Genomic DNA, 22,779 nt, shown 5'->3' on the forward strand with positions numbered 1-22,779 from the left:
CTTGAAGTTTGCTGGTAGAACTGCTTAGTGAGCTTCAGTTTAACTCACAAAGCATCATGTTATACTTGTTTTTTTTAGTACCATAGTAATACCTTGTATTTGGAAAATAACATGACTTTTTCCCAGTCATTTGTTATTTTAAAAATAGTTAAAAATATATATAAAAAATATGTATATAGATTTTATAGAACAATTTCTAAAGTGTGCAGTTTAGGTGTTATATATTATATGAAAACTGATTTATATTTGCATGTATATTGTAATAAATCAGTATTAAATCTATCTATCTATCTATCTATCTATCTATCTATCTATCTATCTATCTATCTATCTATCTATCTATCTATCTATCTATCTATCTATCTATCTATCTATCTATCTATCTATCTATCTATCTATCTATCTATCTATCTATCTATCTTTCTCTATATATCTCTCTCTATCTCTCTCTCTATATATATATACATATATATACATAGATATATATACACGAATTTTAATGGCCACCAACTTTGTTGTTTGCTTATTCTATGACTTCATTACTATTTTTCTTGATCTTCATATATTATTGATTTATTTTTATCTCATAGCACTTGTAGGACACAAGGCTTTCCCATCTTTTCCTGCCCCGACAGAAACAAGGTGAACTTCACTCCAAGTGGCTCCGCCTTCTGTCCTGTAAAGCTGCTGTGTTCGTCTCTATTCCCATCAGATGCTGCTGCTCGTCCCAGTAACCCGCTGGATAATCACACTTCAGATCAGATGTCTGGTCCATTTACAGAGGCCACCGTACAAAACAGCTTCCCGCTGCGGCCCGTGGCCTCTGAACGCTGCAGTATTAGGAAGTGCCTGCTGCTCAGTTAGCCAATCAGAGCTCAGATCTGACTCCACTTTCTAGGAAATTTTCTTACTTGCTAATGGTTGTACAAAAGGACCATTTTGTTGTACGTTGAACTTTATCTTGGGTTTCATGTAATTCTTCTGGAGTGCACAAGTCTTAATCTTACAGCACATCCTACTAACCAGGTAAAACACATTAGATATGACGGTATCTAGCTGTAATCCAACAGCCCAAAATGCTCTTTCATGCCTTAACACATAACCCAGCTTCCATTAGGGCTGGATGATATAGCTATAATTAATTATATCTCGATATTATTTTTCAGCCTTTTGATGATATATTTTTTTTTTTCCATTAGAGGAACCATCATTTCACCACAACGTCATTGCTAGCAAAATAATTGCACATATTCACAATACTGCCCAGCCCTAACATCCATACTTCCCTGTTTGAGTAATAATGACAGTAATAATGTTTTTTGTCATTTTAGGGTCTTCCTCTTTTATTCATGTGACACTGATATGGTGTATAAATGCTATTGTGCTGGATGCTCACATTAAAGTGACATTTGTAAAGTAGAATATTTGCGTGTATGTGCTTCCTAATAGTTTTTTTTGGTTGAATTGGGAATTCAGGTGTTTTTTTGTTTTGTTTTTTACATTAGTACTGAGACTGTTTGTATATTGTGTTATGTGGATTTAGTTAAAAAAAAGAAGCATTTTTATCTATCAATTATCTTTCACTGCAATAACTTACCCTCTAACTCATAAATCTCCATTTAAAGATCAGTTTCCAGTTAGTTTCTGTATATACAGTATAGAGTACACTATTAGATTAAAATTACACATCTTTTATTAATTAATTTCATGCCATCCAGTTACATATTAATGGTAGAACTGTAAACAATAATACAGCACAAAATATTGAAAATGATATGGCATTATTTGGTGTAGCAGTTTCTGATTTATTATGATGCATTTATTTAGGAAAGCACTGATACTAAGAACTGACTTCAGTAAGGCAATTTGTTTCCACAGGGTATTAGGTGTTATGTGGATTCACATTTACAAAAGCTTTTTTATTACATTTTATTGCACTTACATGTTTGCAGGTTGTATGTGTAGTGAAAGGTAATACCCAGGTATTGATATTTAAAATGCTTCAGGATATTTGTAGTACAAGGGACCCAGTTTTCAGGCACACACACACACACACACACACACACACACACACACACACACACACACACACACACACACACACACACACACACACATATAATCAGCACAAATACAATTAAACAACATGTACATAAATGCTTACTTCATAGGACCTGATTTGTCCAAGTTTTTGCCAATGTTTGGTATTCCTGACAAAAATAATAGAATACAATAGTCAGGTTCTGGAAGAATTTTAATTTTTTTTTAATAATGTTTAAATATTTCAAAACAGACCTACCATGAGCACTGAGGCTTTTATTATTTATTATGTACACTTTAATGGGAAAAAAATACTTCCAGGAAAAATAACTTCCAGAACCAAGACTGTAAAAAGTAAGTGGTTAGAGTTGCATTCTATAACTTATCCATACTTCTTAAAAATATATTCACAACAGCTGCGTTCACATCAGATAAAGTTTTCCTAAGATTAATATACATTATGACTTTCATCAAAATAAATTAATTCAAGGACTGTCCTAAACCTCTCTCATATTTAAGGCTTTTGAAATGCAGCATTAGTTTTAGTAGTCGGCACTAAAGTAAGACACATTTACAATAAATAATGATTTACAAAAAAACATGCAATATCACAATATACAAACCAAAATCTACTTACTGTTGCTGATAATGTTGAGAAATGTTAATATACACATTCATGTAAAATAAGTAAATCCACAATGTTATGGCAAATCAAACTGCCTTGACAATACTAGCAATAGAAAAGGAATCAAGGCCAGAGTGATTATTATTAATTTCCTTTGGCAGCAAATATTTCTCCATTAAATAATTAAGGTTTACTGCAATGGCATTAAGAAATCACTTGTTATCTGTCCAGATCTGTAGGCCTCTTGCATAAACTGCCGTTTGTGCGACAAGAGTGATAAAGTGCATCTGTAACAGAACAGGGCAGATTAAGCGTTCAGTAGCTCGTCTTCCTCATTGGTTCGGCCGATTGCATCCGGGTTTGACAGCGGATCCAGATCGGCAAACAGATTGAACCAAGCAGAGAGATCTTTTGAGGTATCTGCAATTAAAAAAAAACAAAAACAAAAAAAAACAAACATTTAGAAGTGATTAAAAGATGCATTACAATATATTCAAAAAAGACAACCTAAAGTTATAGGTGTAAATATTTGCTTTGAAATGATCTGAAATTTGGTCTCGATTTTATGTATCTTTTTTAACCCTCGTACACTGTTCGATTTCTGGGAATAACCTGTATGGTCTGGGTCCCTAAATTGACCCTAATTGGATTCAATACGATTCTTGCCTTAGAACATATAAATATGTTGAATTGACCCACCAACATCACAAACGTAACAGAAATGTTTTGTGTATATGTCAAAACACATCAGTGTTTGAGTGACCCTAAATGAGAAAAAGTCACAAAATTTCAAGAAAAACAACAGGTTTAATTGTATTTCAGAAAGATTGAAAAAAATAAATGAAAGCTCATTTTTACCATATGTGGCTGACAAAATATTTTTCTGTATAGAAATAAGTGGGGAAAAGCTCCTTTTTTAGCTTCATAGGGTAGTAAAAAACTAAAATAACAAAATATAACCAAGAAATGTTATTATTTTAGGTCTGTACAGTTGCCTTAGAACATTAAATTATGTGGTCATATGGGTCAAATTGAGGTACAAACATCACAAAAGTAACAGAAATTGTTTGTTTATATGTCAAAACATATCAGCATGTTGCATGCATGCATGACCGTAAATGAGAAAAAGTCAAAAAAGAAAACAACAAAAAAAACGGATATTTCTAACAACTCAAAAATCAAAATGGGTCAAATTGACCCGCTGCAGTACATACGGGTTAAGGGGAGGGGGTATGAATCATACTTTGGATAAGAAATGACCACAAAATACATTATTGTAAACAAGTTTTAAATTCGGTTTCAGATCAATGCATCACAATGGATCAATTCATGTTTAGACTCCCAATATTGAGTCTGACACACTCTAAAAGACTCTGATCACTTTACCTTTCACTGCAGATTTGGAAGAGATTTGACTCGCTACAGATGAGCTTTCAGGGATATTCTGTGGAATGGCTGTCGCCCAACCTGGAATACGGGCAATATTAAAGAGAATGTACAGTACATGTATACTTCTGTATAAAAAAAAGAAAAGAAATTAATACTTTTATTCAGCTAGGATGCATTAAATTGATCACAATTGACAGTAAAGTCATTTATAATGTTACAACATATTTCTTTTTCAAATTCTTTTGGACTTTTTACTAATCAAAGAATTCAGTTTTTTTTTTTAAATCAGGGTTTCCACAAAAATATGAAGCAGCACAAGTGTTTTCAACATTTATAATGAAAATGTTAATTAAGTCAGCAATGATTTCTGAAGGATCATGTGACACTGAAGACTGGAGTAATGATGCTGAAAATTCATCTCTGATCACAGGAATAAATTACATTTCAAAATATAATTCAATAGAAAACAGTTATTTTAAATTGTAATAATATTTCACGTTTTACTGTATTTTGGATCAAATAAACGCAGCCTTGGTGAGCATCTTTCAAAAACATAAAAAAGTGGTAGTGTATATTTTGTTCCATGATGATCAATTATTAAAGTATCAGCTATTTCAGATGAACTCTCCCCTAAAGGACCAGACCGGTTACATCACACACCAGTAAGAGTGTGTTCTTGTCCACAATAAACTGCAACATGAAGCAGACTTCCTGCCAATAGTCAAATATCTCTGTTCACCTGAGACCGTGGCCTGTCGGTCGCTCATGTCTTTGTCGAGTAGTTTGGAAGGCAGAAAGAAGTCGTACTCTTCCTCAGACGGCTGGATCTCTGCTCTGCAACTGCCGGCCGGTTCATCCTCCCCAAACACCTCACGCCATTCCTGCGAGAAACCCCTGTCCTCCAGAGAACTGCTGCCCAGAATCTCATCCAACAAACTCAAGCCATCCCTCTCCTGACCGCCAGAGAAACACTCATCATTTCCTGTATATGCAGTGTACAGAGAGAGAAAAAGTTCTTGATGTAATGTTCAAAGGGCTTTTTTACATTATAGGCTTTCCTTAGTGTGTCATGTTGCTGTTTGAGCATGAAAAAGCTTGACCAATCACAACACACTGGTCCAGCTGACCAATCAGAGCACAGTGTGCTTTTCAGAAGGAGAAGACAGGAACTAAACAGAGCGATACTAGCTATGTTTCCATCCACTTGTCAATCGAATTATCTGAAGTTCGGTAAAAAAGCTCATGCGAATAAAGCTGGTGAATGTGTGTTTCCATCCAACGGCTTTAAAGCGAATAAAAACCTGTGCGTAATGACGTCACATGCTGTTTTGCGATCAAATTGGTATATCGAATTGATTTGAGACATTAAAAGGTGTTTCCATTTCATTTTCGCACTGAATCGCACAACATTCAAGCATAGGCTACATTTGCGAACAAAGTTTTGCTAGACAAAATGGATCGCGCCATCTAACGTTTCCATCAGCGTTTATCACATAAGCCGTATATCGATCAAGATAAAATCCGATGAGACCGACCGTATTTCATTTGAGTCGATATTCATGAAATTCAATCGAATTTTACTGTTTCCATAAGGCATTTTTCATTCGATATCACTCAATTCGGATAAAAACGTGGGGATGGAAACATAGCTACTGACAGACTGGGGAGAGAGGAGCTGCAATAATGGAGAATATGTGAAAAATAATGTGTTTATTGAACATTCGAGCATGAAAACTGCTTGTTTTTGAAAGAGCCCTTTTTGGGACTTTGAAAAAGGGCATTATAGGTCTCCTTTAAGGACGAACATTAGGTATTATGTTATTCCTGTGGATAACACTCATGTATAACAAATGTATGTATGAAAGCTTTACCTGTTTGTATGGAGTTACTGCTCAGAGTTTCTTGTTCAATTGAAATAAGCCTGAAACAGAAGAGACGAGCGATTAGAGGTGTATATCACATTATAAACTGAAGGAAATGAGGACCGAACAGCTCCTACGTTTCATCTGTATTCTGACTCGTCTCCTCATCTTCTGCTTTTGCCTTCGTTTTCTTCTTCACCTTTTTCTTTGAAGCTTGATCTGAGCCCTGGAGTATCAGACACAACAGATCAACATATCTGTTGAACATGCATCATAATATCACAGCCTGTTTGTTCAAACAATGGAAGATGGATGAGCATTGAATACAATCTAATATATATATATATATATATATATATTTTTTATATATATTTATTTGAGCAATAAAAACAGCAGTATTGTCAAATATTATTACAATTTAAAATAACTGTTTTCTATTTTAATATATTTTAAAATGTAATTTATTCCAGCTGAATTTTCAGCATCATTACTCCAGTCTTCAGTGTCACATGATCCTTCAGAAATCATTCTAATATGCTGATTTGCTGCTCAAGAAACATTTACTTTTATGATCAAGGTTGGAAACAGTAAACATATTTTTTTTAAGATTCTTTTATGAATAGAAAGTTCAAAAGAACCGCATTTATTTAAAATAGAAATGTTTTTTAACATTATAAACCTCTTTATTGTCAATATAATCAATTGAATGCATTTTTGCTGAATAAAAGTATATCTTTAAAAACATATATGTAAAAAGACTCCAAACTTCTGAATGGTAGCGCATTTTTCCAGAATACACTTTAGATAAAATCACCTGCTAAATAATTAAATAAATGTAAATATAACATAATCTTCCTTTAAATTAAATAAAAATGTTCAAATCAAGCACCGAAATCTCACTGGAAAACAAAACGAATTTATTTTAGTTTTTCTGGAGTGAAAATCAAGTTTTTTATCAGTTTTTATCATATATGTCTATGTGGTGTTTTTAATATGCTTTAAGACAAACCATGTGTAAATTCATAAGTCAACACCATTGCTAAAAATATTTTCTCCTGCAGTGAACCAAAGACAGTCTCAAAAACACGGTTTGAAATCGCTGGTGTTTCTGACGTCACAAACTACCTTGTAACCAATCAGGGGTGCGTTTCCCGAAAGCATCGTTGGCCAACTATGGTCGCAAGTTCCGTCGTTACCAATAGAGTTCAATGGACATTGCGATGAACTTGCGACCATAGTTGGCCAACGATGCTTTCGGGAAACGCACCCCAGATCAACTAGTTGATCTCTGAGCTGGTGCGAGTGAGTGGAGGCGGGGTTCTTTGCATATTCATAGAACCGCAAATACTAAATGAGGCAAGGGTGTAGAGTTACATTCAAGCTATTTTAAGGCATTTTTGCTTATATGTGTCATTTCGGCGATCAAAGATGAGTTTTAAGGGATACAATTATTGACTACAGGGGGACTTTAACACTAAACGAGAGCTATAAGTAAATATACACATCCATCCCCAAAATATGAATATAAAACACAATGAGATCATTTTCTTTTGAAAGCTCTCACCCCCAGTGCTGAAGCCTCATGAGTCTGGCAGCCTTTGAAGCTCTCATGAATAGCAGCCATAGTGTGAGAGGTTTTCTCCCAGAAATGAAGCAATGTGGTCTGAAGCACAGAAAAGACAGATATTTATCTTTATGACACGACTCTCTGCAAGACTTCATTCTGCTCAATTGTAAGAGATAAATGCCTTTAACAATTCCTTTAGATCAAATAATAATAATAATTATAATAATAATGTACACATCACATGCTCACAGCTCAGGTAAAAACAATAATAATAATAATGAATCTACAAGAAGCAGCACCTGATAGGTTGTCAGGACGTGTGAGAGCAGATTACAGCGACTGGCTCCGAGCAGATCAACCTTCTGACACACATCATTCTTCAGCTTGTCAAAACTTGTCTTGGTGTGACGCACCTGAGTTTGAACCTGAAGGATATAAAGAGATGAAGCTGCTGCCCATCAAAAACAACAACTAGAAGATGTTGATCTGGTGAACACATGAACGAGTGTCTAACGGTTTTTAGCTGATCTCAGGTCAGTTTTAGAATGTAGGTTCATTTTTAATCAATTTAATGAATTTTAATACGTATGCGTATATAATGCAAAAAGAGAATGATAATTAGTTGCTTAATTGACCAAGTTTGCCAACGCTCTGCCTCATAGCACACAAAACAAGGACTACAAATGATTAAAACATAGATTTTACAGAACCTTCATATTTAATGGTATTTAATTATTTGTAAATTCCATTTAATAGATGCCACTTTCATGAAAACATTTGTAATTGATTTATAAACGGTTTCTTTATGCATGTTTGGGCTGAGTTTTCGTTGCACTTACACGGTTTTGACCAGAAGGTGGCGCCAGCTTGAGGTGTTTAGAGAACTTTGAAACTGTGAATCATTTTACAAAGCAAATGGTCCAACTGATTCAGAGCGAATCATTCAACTTGAGTAGGTGCTTATTTTAAATAAGTATGTATTTTGCAAGCGTTAAAGAAGTATGTTCTGTATGGTATGAATGTGTATAGAATAGGGGCAGATACAAGCAACCCACTCCACAACTCACACATCACCGACACACAAACACACACACATGCATATTTGACACATCCCACAGGAGCGGGTTTATGAGAGTTTGAGAGTTTGTCACATTGGCTGCATCCGAAATCGCATACTTCCCTACTATATAGTAGGTGAAAAAAGTAACATAAGACAAAATAAGTATGTCTGAATTCACAGTACTCATAAAAGAGTAGGCAAAATAACCGGATGAGCTACTTCTACCTGTGAGATTCAGAAGTGTGCATATGATGGACACTTTACTATCCCATGAGGCCATGGGAGAGAATTTGTGAATGGCAGTGAAGTGAACCAACTGATGCTGATAGGTCACATGATAATGACAACGTGGTGAATATTAGTACATCCAAATAACATTCATACTACACATATACTATATAGAACATATTTAGCGGTTGTGAAGTAATTATTAAATATTCTAAATAAGTACCAGCTTAAGAGAGTGTGATTTTGGACGCAGTCTATCTCATCCCACTGCAGATGATAATGATTAGAAGACACTTTACTCCTTCTGCTGGTGAAAGGTTTCACTGCAGTAACACCGTCACTGCAGGGTTGGCAAGTTACAGAAAAATGTATAGCCTAAAGCGACTCAAAACTAGCCCAGTTTCCCCCCCATCCAATCACAGTTGACAGCTTCGGGATTCCCATAAAGGGCATGAAAATAAATGTTTTAATTTTATTAATTCAATTTCTTTTTTTCTTTTTCTTTTTTTTAATGATTTTTGCTAGACTTATTTATATGTAATTATGTGTATTTTAATTATTTAACCTGTACTTTATTCCTCTTCAGTTACTTTTATTTATTATTCTATTACTTTTAAAATTCTTCTTTTATTTTTTGTATTTAAACAATAAATTGTTTAAAATGTGAGTTATAAATATGAACAACACTATCACAATGTTATATGTTGCACAATTTTATATACATAGGCATTCATAAAAAAATTCATCTAGCTTTAGTATAAAACATGTATTATCCTTTCACATCCTCAATTCTTTAAACACACTGTTTTAACACATCTTTACACAGTAAATTTAATTATTTTCTCATCTCAGAAAGATCAATACACATTAGTAAAAGTATCTCTTTTTCATGTTTTATCTATACAGATAATCTTTTTTAGTACACTGTAAAAGCATAGCCCAAAGAAACACAACCCACGCCTCTAATTTTTCAAAATAGCCCGATTGTGTGGGAAAACTGGAGCTCTGGGACAGACTGACCTTGCGGAACTTCTCCATCTGCTTGTGTGTGTCCGGGTCGAGCTCCTGAGAAACGTCCTTCATCCAGAGCAGAGCTCCTCTGTACTCCGTGCGTGACTGTTCCATCCTGTTCACCGTCAGCCACGTGTCCGAGATCGCTCGGTAACGGAAGGTCTCCACCTCCTGGTACAGCCGGCCCAGTGGACCTCGCAGCGCCAATCTGCAGTGAGGAACCAATGAATGAGAAGAATTCACATATCACATATGACTGACTGAAGATGATACAGTATAGAATCTTCAATACTGAAAAAAATCCAGCATGAATTCCAGGTATAGTTATAGTGGACCAGCATAGTCTGTTCTCAAGGAAACCTGAGCTGGTGTCGCTGATCTACCAGCATCCCTGCTACACATACTGGTGACCAGAGCAAACCAGAATGCAAAACATACAGCTCACCAGCAATGCTGGATTTCTCAGCAGGGTTGTTTTTGAAACAATGAATAAATGAAGAGACCTTTGCTGTGAAGAGAAGCAGAGCGCTTTCCCAGTGGCTTGCATGATCTTTCCAGCGCGACTCTTGTCTTGAGAGCCCTGCGAACGCAGGAACCGACCCAGTTCATTCTCCTCCTCAGACAAAACTGAAAAGAGCATCAGAATTAAGCCACATTTGCATTGAATAATAAATTATGACAAAAAAATCCACCTTTAAGTTTTAAACATTTGAACGGCACAGCAGACAGTTTTAAAAAACAAGTACACTTTGACATAGATAAGAGTACTTATTATGGAAATAATATACTTTAAAATAATGTACTTACAGTAAGTGCAAACTGAATGCAATGTTTTCAGACCCCTAAATGTATGGGGCGCCGTTTGTAAAGCGGCTCACGCTGAAAATAACAGCAACATTTTGTCACATTTAGCTTCAAACAATGTTTAAAAAACTGGTATGAATTTTTGACGGTCACTTTTTACCACATTTACAACAATATTTGTCAACTTAGAGATATTTTAAATAGTTAAGTCTAAATATGAAATGTTACACCTAAATGTTAAATGTTAAATCTAAATGCTAAATCTAAATCTAAATGTTAAATCTAAATCTAAATGTTAAATATAAATATAAATATAAATGTTAAATCTAAATATTAAATCTAAATCTAAATGTTAAATCTAAATGTTAAATCTTAAATCTAAATCTAAATGTTAAATCTAAATATTAAATCTAAATCTAAATGTTAAATCTAAATGTTAAATCTAAATGTTAAATCTAAATCTAAATGTTGAATCTAAATCTTAATGTTAAATCTAAATGTTAAATCTAAATCTAAATCTAAATGTTGAATCTAAATCTAAATGTTAAATCTAAATCTAAATGTTGAATCTAAATGTTTGGGGTGAAACTAAATATTTAACTAATATGCAAATTCAAAATGCCGGTAACAGGAAGTGCCAAAATAAAAGCTCGAGGTGGTCAGTGTGTGTTTATAGCATGGTTTATAGTGTCAAATAACGAATAAAAACCATATCATCTGAGGAAATGGACTCTTGGACATAGATTATCGTGATAATAACTAGGCCTACCTAAAATAATAAACACGTTTGGAGAAACTGTATTTGAAGAGTAGGCTAGTGTCACTTTTATGAAAAGTGCGGGACTTATGACCTGAAGCCATAATAGCCAGCCACTAGGGGGCTCACTTTGACTGAATGTCATGTCATCACTCTGTCATCACATACTCTACAGTTTCTCCAAACGTGTTTATTATTTTAGGTAGTTATTATCGTTATATTAAAGTTATTATTATGAGATGGTTTTTATTCGTTATTTGACACTATAAACCATGCTATAAACACACACTGACCACCTCGAGCTTTTATTTTGGCACTTCCGGCATTTTGAATTTGCATATTAGTTAAATATTTAGTTTCACCCAAAACATTTAGATTCAACATTTAGATTTAGATTTAGATTTAACATTTAGATTTAACATTTAGATTTAGATTTAACATTTAGATTTAACATTTAGATTTAGATTTAATATTTAGATTTAACATTTAACATTTAGATTTAACATTTAACATTTAGATTTAACATTTAGATTTAGATTTAACATTTAAGATTTAGATTTAACATTTAGATTTAGATTTAATATTTAGATTTAACATTTAGATTTAGATTTAACATTTAGATTTAACATTTAGATTTAGATTTAATATTTAGATTTAACATTTAGATTTAGATTTAACATTTAGATTTAGATTTAACATTTAGATTTAGATTTAGCATTTAGATTTAATATTTAACATTTAGGTGTAACATTTAATATTTAGATTTAACTATTTAAAATATATCTAAGTTGACAAATATTGTTGTAAATGTGGTAAAAAGTGACCGTCAAAAATTCATACCAGTTTTTTAAACATTGTTTGAAGCTAAATGTGACAAAATGTTGCTGTTATTTTCAGCGTGAGCCGCTTTACAAACGGCGCCCCATATAAATGCATGTTGTTTACAATTAACTGAAAATGCATTTTAGTTTTAAATGATATTAAATGCAATTAGCTGAACTTAAGCTTAAGCCGCAGGGATCTGTGTTAGGCCCTCTGTTATTCTCAATATATATGTTGCCACTTGGAAATATTATAAGGAAACATGGAATTAGTTTCCATTGTTATGCTGATGACACTCAAATCTATATTTCATCACGGCCGGATGAAAACGCTAAATTATCCAAACTGACAGAGTGTGTTAAAGATATAAAAGATTGGATGACGCGCAATTTTCTTTTATTAAATCCAGACAAGACAGAGGTACTAATCATCGGTTCAAAAAACCGCCCACAAAACCTCTCACAATACAACTTTAACATAGTAGGATGTCCTGTTACTTTATCCTCTACAGTAAAAGACCTGGGTGTTATACTAGACTGCAACCTGTCTTTCGAAAATCATATTTCGTATGTTACAAAAACAGCCTTTTTCCACCTTAGAAACATTGCTAAGCTACGTAACATGCTATCAGTTTCTGACGCAGAAAAGCTAGTTCATGCATTCATGACCTCGAGACTAGATTACTGTAATGCTTTATTAGCTGGTTGTCCTGCATCCTCAATAAACAAGCTACAGTTAGTCCAAAATGCCGCCGCTAGAGTTCTTACTAGATCAAGAAAATATGATCATATAACACCAATTTTATCATCACTACATTGGTTACCTATAAAGTCCCGTATTAATTACAAGGTATTGCTACTGACTTATAACGCCCTAAACGGCTTAGCTCCAGTCTATTTAACGGATCTTCTATCGCCCTATAATACATCATTTAAGATCACTAAATTCGAGGCTTTTGGTCATACCTAGGATATCTAGGTCCACCAAAGGAGGGAGAGCAATTTCACATTTATCTCCAAAACTCTGGAATAGTCTTCCTGATACTGTTCGTTGCTCAGACTCGCTCTCCCAGTTTAAAACTAGATTAAAGACGCATCTCTTCAGCCAGGCATTCATATAATACTTTTAATCTTACAGTTAAATCCGACCTCTAGTTTATAAACGCCAGAGGAGAACTGGCCCCCGACTGAGCCTGGGTTCTCCCAAGGTTTTTTAGGTCACCTGATGGAGTTTTTCGGTTCCTTGCCACTGTTGCCTTTGGCTTGCTCAGTTGGGGATATTTGGGGATATTTAATTTAATTTAATTAATCAATCAACAATACTATTGATCAGCATTACCAAACGTGGACGTTTTCCACTAGAAACAAACATTGATGTATTATTTTAATTTAATACTGTGAAGCTGCTTTGATACAACCTGTGTTGTGAAAAGCGCTATATAAATAAACTTGACTTGACTTAAGCTGTAGTTATTGATATGAATGTAATGCTTAAGTTACAAATGAGTACACTTAAAATGTTCTCTTTAAATGTAACATTAAATAACACAACAGAACTTTACATGCTGTAGTATTTGAGTCAGCAACAAAATAATTATCTTTTTTTTTAAAGAATGACAAAGATTATTCAAACATAATGGTTTAAAATGTATTTAAAGTAAAAACTTTAATTTGACATTATAACAAAGTGCACTTTAAAAGTGTGTTAAGAAACATTCATGAGAGTGGACTCTACTTTTAACAGTAGAAGTACACTACAAGTGTACATTCAATACAGTTAAGCGCACTTCTTTTTCACTAGAGATCAAGGATATGAATATTAATAAATGTGTGAAATTGAGGTCTACTTACAGCTGATCCTCCTTTGATACTGTTCAATCACCTTAAGGAGCTCCATGCACGTTCTCTGCACTGAATGAAACACCTGAGGGGAAGCATGCCAAACCAAATCCATCACATGACCTTTTGATACATCCAGATTCAGAAAAGAAAAGTCTGAATTCTGTCCATTTCTCACCTCCAGTTTAGCATCCAGGTCAGCATCGGAAGCAACGACATGTTCGTCCTCCTTCTTTCCTGTGACTTTGATCAGTGTTTGTTTGGTTTTCCAGTATTTCTGCTGGAACTTGTTCACCACAGATGATTCTTGACTTTGGAGAAACTGGTCAAAATGAGAATAACCTCTGCAAAGACATAACAAACCAATTATGAAAGCATCTCATTGTTTAAGCCTACAATCATGAATGTCTGCAAATGAATGCATACTCACTGGTTCCCTTTCTCCATGTTTATCAATTATCTTAAATAAAAAGGAAATTTTTTTCATCACAATTTATGATACCGTCACATGTTTATAAGTTTAACACATGGTTTTAATGTATAGAAGATAACTGGTCATTGTGCTATTGAAAAAAAGCATTCACGTTTCATCAATGCACCACAAACATAACTGACTGAACATACAGGCCTCTCTTTATCTTTTGCGAGCATTTCTCTACAGGAAGATGATATCTATGCTAATAAACCTAATTAATGCTACAGTACACTTACAATATTCATCCTGCATGTGACTCTCACATCCGGATTTCATTCTCTGCCGCACCAAAACAAACATCCTACATTATTCTGTCATTATGCAACAGCTACAGTAAATGCAGGAAATTATCTACTTATTATAAGAGGCCTTATAATGAATTTAATTAGTGTGAGACTCACCTTATGAGTTTGGATCCCGGCTGCAGATGTTTAAGACATTCTGTAATGCGAAAATGAAACGCTACATGAGAGTATCACTGCGTGTTTTTGGGTGCGCGTCCTCGCAGAAGGAGCGATGACGTCATGCGCGCTACTGCAGTGCACGAGCGCACTGCGAATATAGGAGGAATGGATGGATAGGCAGAATGACAATTATCTTGAAACAGGGACTGTAAACGCACAATTGTGATCGTTCTGAATGATTTGATGATATTAATATGATTTTTTAAGTTTTCGTAGCTTCTAAATTACTAATAAAGTTTCTTTGTAGCATTATCCAGTTGTCATTTTTTCTCAACGAAAGAACAGGCGTTATCATGTGGTGTCTGTTACTTTTCTCAGCTCTAAGTAGAACAGACTAATCACCTCAGTTTGCGATTCGTTAGAGACACTCGGGCGAAAGAAAGGAAGGACAAAAGAAAGAAATTAAATTTTGCACTAGGAAACTGAAGCATATTTTTATTTAGACTTACTGTAAAAAATAAAGGCCGTGCAAAAATACTTCAATGACGTATGGGGCGCCGTTTGTAAAGCGGCTCACGCTGAAAATAACAGCAACATTTTGTCACATTTAGCTTCAAACAATGTTTAAAAAACTGGTATGAATTTTTGACGGTCACTTTTTACCACATTTACAACAATATTTGTCAACTTAGAGATATTTTAAATAGTTAAATCTAAATATTAAATGTTACACCTAAATGTTAAATGTTAAATCTAAATGCTAAATCTAAATCTAAATGCTAAATCTAAATCTAAATGTTAAATCTAAATCTAAATGTTAAATATAAATATAAATGTGAAATCTAAATATTAAATCTAAATCTAAATGTTAAATCTAAATGTTAAATCTAAATCTAAATGTTAAATCTAAATATTAAATCTAAATCTAAATGTTAAATCTAAATGTTAAATCTAAATCTAAATGTTAAATCTAAATGTTAAATCTAAATCTAAATCTAAATCTAAATGTTGAATCTAAATCTAAATGTTAAATCTAAATGTTAAATCTAAATCTAAATCTAAATGTAAATCTAAATGTTGAATCTAAATCTAAATGTTAAATCTAAATCTAAATATTGAATCTAAATGTTTGGGGTGAAACTAAATATTTAACTAATATGCAAATTCAAAATGCCGGTAACAGGAAGTGCCAAAATAAAAGATCGAGGTGGTCAGTGTGTGTTTATAGCATGGTTTATAGTGTCAAATAACGAATAAAAACCATCTCATCCGAGGAAATGGACTCTTGGACATAGATTATCGTGATAATAACTACCTAAAATAATAAACACGTTTGGAGAAACTGTATTTGAAGAGTAGGCTAGTGTCACTTTTATGAAAAGTGCGAGACTTATGACCTGTAGCCATAATAGCCAGCCACTAGGGGGCTCACTTTGACTGAATGTCATGTCATCGCTCTGTCATCACGAGACTCTACAGTTTCTCCAAACGTGTTTATTATTTTAGGAAGTTATTATCGTTATATTATAGTTATTATTATGAGATGGTTTTTATTCGTTATTTGACACTATAAACCATGCTATAAACACACACTGACCACCTCGAGCTTTTATTTTGGCACTTCCGGCATTTTGAATTTGCATATTAGTTAAATATTTAGTTTCACCCAAAACATTTAGATTCAACATTTAGATTTAGATTCAACATTTAGATTTAGATTTAGATTTAACATTTAGATTTAACATTTAGATTTAGATTTAACATTTAGATTTAGATTTAACATTTAGATTTAACATTTAGATTTAGATTTAATATTTAGATTTAACATTTAGATTTAGATTTAACATTTAGATTTAACATTTAGATTTAGATTTAATATTTAGATTTAACATTTAGATTTAGATTTAACATTTAGATTTAACATTTAGATTTAGATTTAATATTTAGATTTAACATTTAGATTTAGATTTAACATTTAACATTTAGATTTAACATTTAGATTTAGATTTAACATTTAGATTTATATTTAGCATTTAGATTTAATATTTAACATTTAGGTGTAACATTTAATATTTAGATTTAACTATTTAAAATATCTCTAAGTTGAAGAAATATTGTTGTAAATGTGGTAAAAAGTGACCGTCAAAAATTCATACCAGTTTTTTAAACATTGTTTGAAGCTAAATGTGACAAAATGTTGCTGTTATTTTCAGCGTGAGCCGCTTTACAAACGGCGCCCCATAATGACGTACACATTTTTCCCCGCATTTTTGTATGAGAATGGAAGCTCTCTGAAATGATTACTTTTAGGAAAAGTAGAAGTTTTAAGAAACATTTAAGTAAACATGCATTTTACATTCATTTTCAATGTGATAAGTAATTGCCCCCAAGTGCGTGGAGGCAGATTGTATTCAATAAATTACATTCACTTTCACAGCAATTTCATTAATTCACAATGAGAAATGACAAAACCGTTGACACATGATCTCAGCATGAAAAATCAATTACAGGAACTCATTAAGTTTTGCTCTGTCTGTCAGAAATAATGACACATATTCACCAGCACCTGCCACTGAGATCAGCTAAGTTCATAAGTGAGTATAGAGAGTAGGCTACTAAATATTTTCACAATTTAAAAAAGAAAAAAATGAATATTAATATAAATATGAGCTGGTTTCTCTTATTTTGAGATAAAAGATCATCCAGAAGGCAAGTACGGAGACTCGCTGTGGTAGTTATAGTCTGGACAGACTTTCTGCACCAGTTTATAGTCCAGGCTGTAGAAGTATATGTAGACACAGATGACTTTGAATGGTTTTGAGCAGAGCCACGACACATGGCTTTGAGTCTGGTCCTGGTCACAGCTATGAGACGGGTCATACCAGCAGCGTGTGCTTTTGGTGCCTCTCTCCACCTTCTCATGCTCCACCCTGCAGTTAAACATCCTCGACTCCACCGAGTGCACAACAGTTTGTTGAGTCGTTGCATCAAATTCCACCGCTTTGCTCGGAGGAACCAGGCCTACGGAGACGTTTCCACCGCCGGTGGTGTTGTATCGGAAAAAAACGCTAAACGTTCCGTTGCCATGATCCACAATCTTCCCTGTGATGAACAGGTTGAGGCTTGCGGACTTCACTTTGCACTGGAAATCTCCCCAGCCGAACATCTTAGCTTTTCCTCTTTTCACCGTGAGCCGTTTCCTTGATTGTTGGCCGGACGGGTGTGTCTCCGTCAGGTTCGGGGCCCAATCCCACAGCTCCTGCTCGGGACATGAGCGGAGTTTGTCGGACAGGAGGCCTAAGGTGGGGTCAGCGTCACGGACATCAGGACTCGATTCGGGCAAAGGGGCAGAATCAGCACATGAAGGCTTCATTGTCGTCTTTGGCCTGTCCATATGTAGAGACCTTGAGGTCAGAGGACTATTTCCTTTGGCATATCTGATCTAAGACAAACAAAATGAGACTTTTAGACTTTAGAGAATGAGTTTTAGACAAAAGAGAGACACCGAACCAAAAAACAAACATCATATCAGAAAGACAATATCTCCTTGACTTCACCTGACAGCAAATCTGTCATACAAGAGAGCTTTTATTAGTGAGCTCTTGGATCAATGACCCAAATGTTACAGTTTGTTACAGTATGTCACTTATCAAAGAGTGGTTCACATCCAACGCCAGGGGTTAGCGCAATGACAGTCCTGAAACAAATATCAAAAGGTGTCCACTTGCTTGTAATTGAATTTTGACCATCAATATCAGATCAGAATGACCTAGAAGAGCGTCAGGGAAACATGGTCTGACTTTCAAAATGTAAAAGAGACGGTGTTAAAAGAGATACTTATAGTTTATAAGTAGTTTATAGTTTGACAAAAAAATGCTGTAATTTATTTACAGATTCGTGCCGTTATTCACTGAAAATCGCTCAAAGCTCTCAAATCTCATTTGCATATTTAAATAGGACGCATCAAGATTGTAGTTGCTTGTGTGTTCATAACAGCTGCTTTCTTACTAAGGTATTCAAAGTGGTTGCATTTGACAGGGTGATACTAAGATGGACAGACGGAGAGATAGATTGATAGATATACAGACATACAGATGGACTGACTATGGCAAGCCGTTTTAACATTTAATCCTTAAAACCTATAGTCTCTATTTTCATGCTACTTATTTTTTAGGTATCTATTCCATTAGGTACTAGTACTTAATCATTAGCTACTAGTGCTTATTCTTTAGGTACTAGTGCCTATTCTTTAGATACTAGTACCTTTTTAAAAGATACTAGTAGTTATTCATTAGATTCTAGTGCCTATTAAATTGGTATATTTATTATATACTAGTACTTATTCATTAGTTACTAGTACTTATTATTAGATACTAGTACTTATTATTTAGATACTACTACTTATTAGATACTGGTACTTATTCACTAGATACTAGTACAAATTAATTAGATACTTATTCATTAGCTATACTTATTCAATAGATACTAGTACCTATTTATTAGATACTAGTATTTATTTCAAATGTTACTAGTAAGATTTTTTATTTTACTAGTAAGATTTTTAATTCTTCTGAGTCGTAACACAAGACGAGTAAAATAGCAGTTGTGACTAGTAAAATAAGAGTAACAATTACAAAAGATACTAGTGTCTAACAAATAAGTACTAGTACCTAATGAATAACTACTAGTATATATTAAATATGTGCTAGTATCTAACTTTAAGCTGCTGCTGGTCAGGAGGGGGAGACCTAAGATTTTTGCTCTTGCATCGTTTGTAAATATGATATGAGATGCAACTTCAATAAACTGAAACTGAAACTAATGAAAAATAATAGCATTTAATAAATAACTAATACCTAATGAATACTTACTAGTGACATTTAAAAATATACTAGTCAAAATTGGAACAATTACTAGTCATAAATTAATAGATGATATCAAAACAGAATAGCTACTTGTATCTAATAATTTGCAGATATCTTCAACCTCACAAGGAGCTAGTAAGAAAATATTCAGAGATATTCATTCAAACAGATCATTACATAAACATGAGTATACTCATAACCATCCAATCAGAGTTCATATGGTAATGCAGGCTAAACTAAGGCTATAGAAGATAGATTTTTCATAAGTAACTGGCTTTGTTGGTTTATCTAGTTAATTGGTTAGCATGAACGCAAGGAAAGATGTATGTTTAATATGACAATTATTGTTTTGAATGTACAGTAAGTTATAATAAAGACTTAACTGCCAATGATACAATCTAAACAACAGTTAAGTAGATGCAAAAACGGATTCATACCCACCAATCAAACAACCACAATACCCAGAGATTGGAATATCAATCTTTAATATTAAATAATACAAAATGTAAATAAAAAAATGAATCTAATATGTTATTAATCAAAATGAGAATCAATGTTTTATCAATGAGAATGTGAAAAACATCAATGAGAATGTGAGTCATATCAAAATAAGAGTACACTGTAAAAAATTTGCTGTAGTTTTGCAGCTGTTTGCCAGTAACTTACTGTAGATTTAAATTGATGTTATTTACTGGCAACAGTTTGTTCAAAGTTAAATGAACATTAAACATTAACAAGTCTTTGTCTTTAAAGAATAAAATTATAAAATGACAATCTAATGCAAAGCATTCTGGGAACCAGAAATCTTCATCAACCTTTTTCTGTTTTTTTCCTTCAGATTTTGGTTCCCAGAATGCTTTGCATGAGGATGTTATTTTAGTTTTATTCTGTAAAGATAAAGACTTGTTAATGTTTAATGTTCATTTAATTTTGAACAAATTGTTGCCAGTAAATAACATCAATTTAAATCTACAGTAAGTTACTGGCAAGTAGCTGCCAGTAATACTGTAATTTCTACAGATTTTTCTAACAGTGTATATATGCACTATATTACATATACTTATTCATTATATATTTTTTTACTCTATTACCATTATAAAGGTAGGCTATTTTTATATTGTTATTATCAGAACGGCCTTGTTCAATTCAGTCCATTTCCTGTGTTATTTCTCTTTGATATGTTGTTGGTTCATTAATATTCAACATATTATTTGCATACTGATTATTTAAATAGTACTAGTATCTATTAAGGTAAGGATATCTTTGATCTAAAATGTTACTAGTAACTAAAAAATAAGCACTGATTCTATTTTTTCTTAACAATTTAGGTATAATTAAATACTAGACATTAAAAGTACTAGTATCTAATAAATAAGGACTAGTATCTAATGAATAAGTACTAGTATCTAAAGAATAGGCACTACCTAAAGAATAAGCACTAGTAGCTAATGAATAAGTACTAGTAGTTAATGGAATAGATACTAGTATCTAAAAAAGTACTAGTAGCATAAAATAGATACTAGTAGGTTTTAAGGATTAAATGTTAAGACGGCTTGCCATAGACTGACAGGTAGGTAGACATTGATAGATAGATAGATAGACAGACAGATAGATAGATAGATACTGTAGATAGATAGATAGATAGATAGATAGATAGATAGATAGATAGATAGATAGATAGATAGATAGATAGATAGATAGATAGATAGATAGATAGATAGATAGATAGATAGATAGACATAACAGATAGAGATAGACAGACTGACTTATAAATAGACAGAAAGATACTGTAGATAAAAATGACTTTTTTGAATTCCCAATTCAACTAATACATAGCACATCTCTAAAGTAAAACACATGGAAATACACGCAAATATAATACATAGATAGACAGATAGATAGATAGACAATTATCATGACAAAAAATTATAATTTTTTTGTCAAATTATACAAAACCGCCCTCCCCCCCACTTCCAGCCCCCTGCAGTGATAAATTATAACAAAAAAATTCATCTTGTTGCTCTCATTTACATTTCAGAATGACTTTTTATGATACACAATACAGTGAGACATGCTTCTTCACCGTCAGAATGCTGTGAAACATAATGAACTTAATTTGAAGACTGACAGTTTTCCCAAACAGCTCTGAGCAGGATTACGGCTTTTCCGATGGCAGATTTACAGGAAGCTGGTTTAATGGATTAGGTCTCCAGCAGTTGTGCACTGCCATCACACTCAGCTATAAATAAGATCAAGGTGTTCCCAGCTCAGAGTTCATTTTCCAAAACGGGAATTTATGGAGTTGTAACATTCGTAAACATGATTCAAAGCACCCAGACGAGGAAATGCTCGTGAACAAAAGCACCTTCACCTTCATTAAAGCATGATGTTCAGTGATGGAATGCCAAGCAAACACAATGGAACTTCAGCAGAGATCGTTTCAATGATTCTTCCTAGAATGATGAATGAAAATTATAACAAGGTTGAAAACAAGCAATTTTCTTGTTTGAACACTGGCTTGAAGAAAGATTTGAAGTTTCAATGTTTCATTTATTGCGTTCTTGTGTTCTCTCTCTCTTGCTGTAATTTATATATATAAATTATTATAAAGACATGCTGTTTATAAAATCTTATGAGATGATTACATAAGTGCTACACCTTTGAAGATTTTTCTAAGGATCAGACCAGGTAGAGAGACCTGCAGTGCAGTCAGTGAAAAGAGGATTGAAATTCACCAGCAAAGATAAAAATCACGACATACTGTAAGTCATCTGAAACATTACCAGAGGGAGATACTACCTCTGAAACCTGCATCTGCCTAAAGATGAAAAAGAATCCATGATTGCATTGAGAATATTAGTGCATAAATCAGTAAACTCCATGGATCATGGGTAAAAACATAAACCGCATGCCGTAATCAGATGAAGGCAGAGTTAACACTGGAGCAATTCCATTGAACATGTCCAGGTGGATAAAAAGGAAACCCCAAAAATCGAAACTTATGATATCAACTCGATAGCGCTTTTCACAGA

At 33.5% G+C, this 22,779-nt stretch overlaps 3 protein-coding genes across 5 annotated transcripts in view; 1 reads left to right on the forward strand and 2 right to left on the reverse strand.

The window, feature by feature from the left end:
* The window catches only part of glcci1b (glucocorticoid induced 1b), a 15,148-nt gene extending 13,520 nt beyond the window's left edge, over nucleotides 1-1,628 (forward strand). For both annotated transcript variants that reach the window (XM_081389066.1, XM_081389065.1), the window contains one exon: nucleotides 591-1,628. In XM_081389066.1, the coding sequence (XP_081245192.1) occupies nucleotides 591-864 (274 nt within the window). In that variant the 3' untranslated portion in view covers nucleotides 865-1,628. The remainder of the gene's footprint in view (nucleotides 1-590) is intronic.
* On the reverse strand, nucleotides 1,322-15,011 carry ica1 (islet cell autoantigen 1). Of its 2 annotated transcripts, XM_081389062.1 has the most exons (13): nucleotides 14,880-15,011; nucleotides 14,434-14,463; nucleotides 14,182-14,347; nucleotides 14,016-14,088; nucleotides 10,286-10,409; nucleotides 9,792-9,990; nucleotides 7,783-7,908; nucleotides 7,481-7,579; nucleotides 6,054-6,142; nucleotides 5,926-5,975; nucleotides 4,794-5,036; nucleotides 4,052-4,132; nucleotides 1,322-3,085 (listed from the first exon to the last, which is right to left on the reverse strand). In XM_081389062.1, the coding sequence occupies exons 2-13, from the start codon at nucleotides 14,448-14,450 to the stop codon at nucleotides 2,973-2,975; spliced, it is 1,380 nt and encodes a 459-aa protein (XP_081245188.1). In that variant the 5' UTR covers nucleotides 14,451-14,463; nucleotides 14,880-15,011; the 3' UTR covers nucleotides 1,322-2,972. The 2 variants fall into 2 exon arrangements, with proteins under 2 accessions (XP_081245188.1, XP_081245189.1); XM_081389063.1 differs by lacking the exon at nucleotides 14,434-14,463 and having other exon boundaries at nucleotides 1,499-3,085; nucleotides 14,880-15,008.
* A 2,569-nt stretch (nucleotides 15,012-17,580) lies between these two features.
* Nucleotides 17,581-18,276, reverse strand: LOC308703888 (neurexophilin-1; the record flags this gene model as incomplete). Its single annotated transcript, XM_081387895.1, has 1 exon — nucleotides 17,581-18,276. One exon carries the CDS (start codon nucleotides 18,274-18,276, stop codon nucleotides 17,581-17,583), a length of 696 nt encoding a protein of 231 aa, XP_081244021.1.
* Nucleotides 18,277-22,779: the final 4,503 nt, after the last annotated feature.

The sequence above is a fragment of the Scardinius erythrophthalmus genome (assembly GCF_964197995.2).
Source record: "Scardinius erythrophthalmus genome assembly, chromosome: 16".
NCBI lineage: Eukaryota > Metazoa > Chordata > Actinopteri > Cypriniformes > Leuciscidae > Scardinius > Scardinius erythrophthalmus.

Coding starts and splice junctions, on each gene's coding strand:
- ica1 (XM_081389062.1), bottom strand. Junction 14,089..14,181: donor ACCTGGATGCTAAACTGGAG/GTGAGAAATGGA, acceptor GCTTCCCCTCAG/GTGTTTCATTCAGTGCAGAG. Junction 5,976..6,053: donor AGTCAGAATACAGATGAAAC/GTAGGAGCTGTT, acceptor CTTCTGTTTCAG/GCTTATTTCAATTGAACAAG.